The 629-nt window shown below is 49.8% G+C and overlaps 1 protein-coding gene across 1 annotated transcript; it reads left to right on the forward strand.

Annotated features, from left to right (window-relative positions):
- Positions 1–83: 83 nt before the first annotated feature.
- On the forward strand, positions 84–275 carry COCCADRAFT_75381 (uncharacterized protein; the record flags this gene model as incomplete). The annotated part of the gene is made up of 1 exon (XM_007720790.1): positions 84–275. A coding segment is annotated over one exon (192 nt), but the record flags the coding sequence as incomplete, so codon positions are not given.
- Between the last annotated feature and the right edge of the window lie 354 nt (positions 276–629).

The raw sequence follows: 629 nt of genomic DNA on the forward strand, positions 1-629 counted from the left end.
CCTCCGTACGAGAAATGAACCCCCTTGCAGTCTCTGCGGCCGCCTTTAAGCATTACGTACGACAGAGTAAGAAGCGGCCAGCTATACAAGTATTCGCCGCAAGCCTTCAAGACATCGAGAAAGCTTTACGCCCAAAGACACTTCTTACAAAAGAAGAAGTAAGGCAGCAACTCCCTACCTACCTGCAGCCGTACGCAGAGCTGTTTACGCCAAAAGAAGGAAAGGAGTTACCTCCTCTAAGAGGCCCAAAAGTAGACCACCAGATTGAACTTATACCTGATAAGGATGGAAAAGCACCAGAAGTCCCGTACGGGCCACTCTATAGTATGTCGAGAGATGAACTCCTTGTGTTAAGAAAGACGTTGTACGAGCTACTTGAGAAGGGATTTATTCGTATGAGTAACTCTCCTGCAGCCTCGCCCGTTCTATTCGTACGAAAACCTGGAGGAGGGCTACGATTCTGCGTCGACTACCGCGCTCTAAACGCGATAAGCCGAAAGGACCGCTACCCTCTCCCGCTCATCCGCGAAACGCTAAACCAAGTCGGACGGGCAAAGTGGTATACGAAGCTCGATGTTACAGCAGCCTTCCACCATATCCGTATTACAGAGGGACAAGAATGGATGACT

This window comes from Bipolaris zeicola (genome assembly GCF_000523435.1).
Source record: "Bipolaris zeicola 26-R-13 unplaced genomic scaffold scaffold_649, whole genome shotgun sequence".
Classification (NCBI taxonomy): Eukaryota; Fungi; Ascomycota; class Dothideomycetes; order Pleosporales; family Pleosporaceae; genus Bipolaris; species Bipolaris zeicola.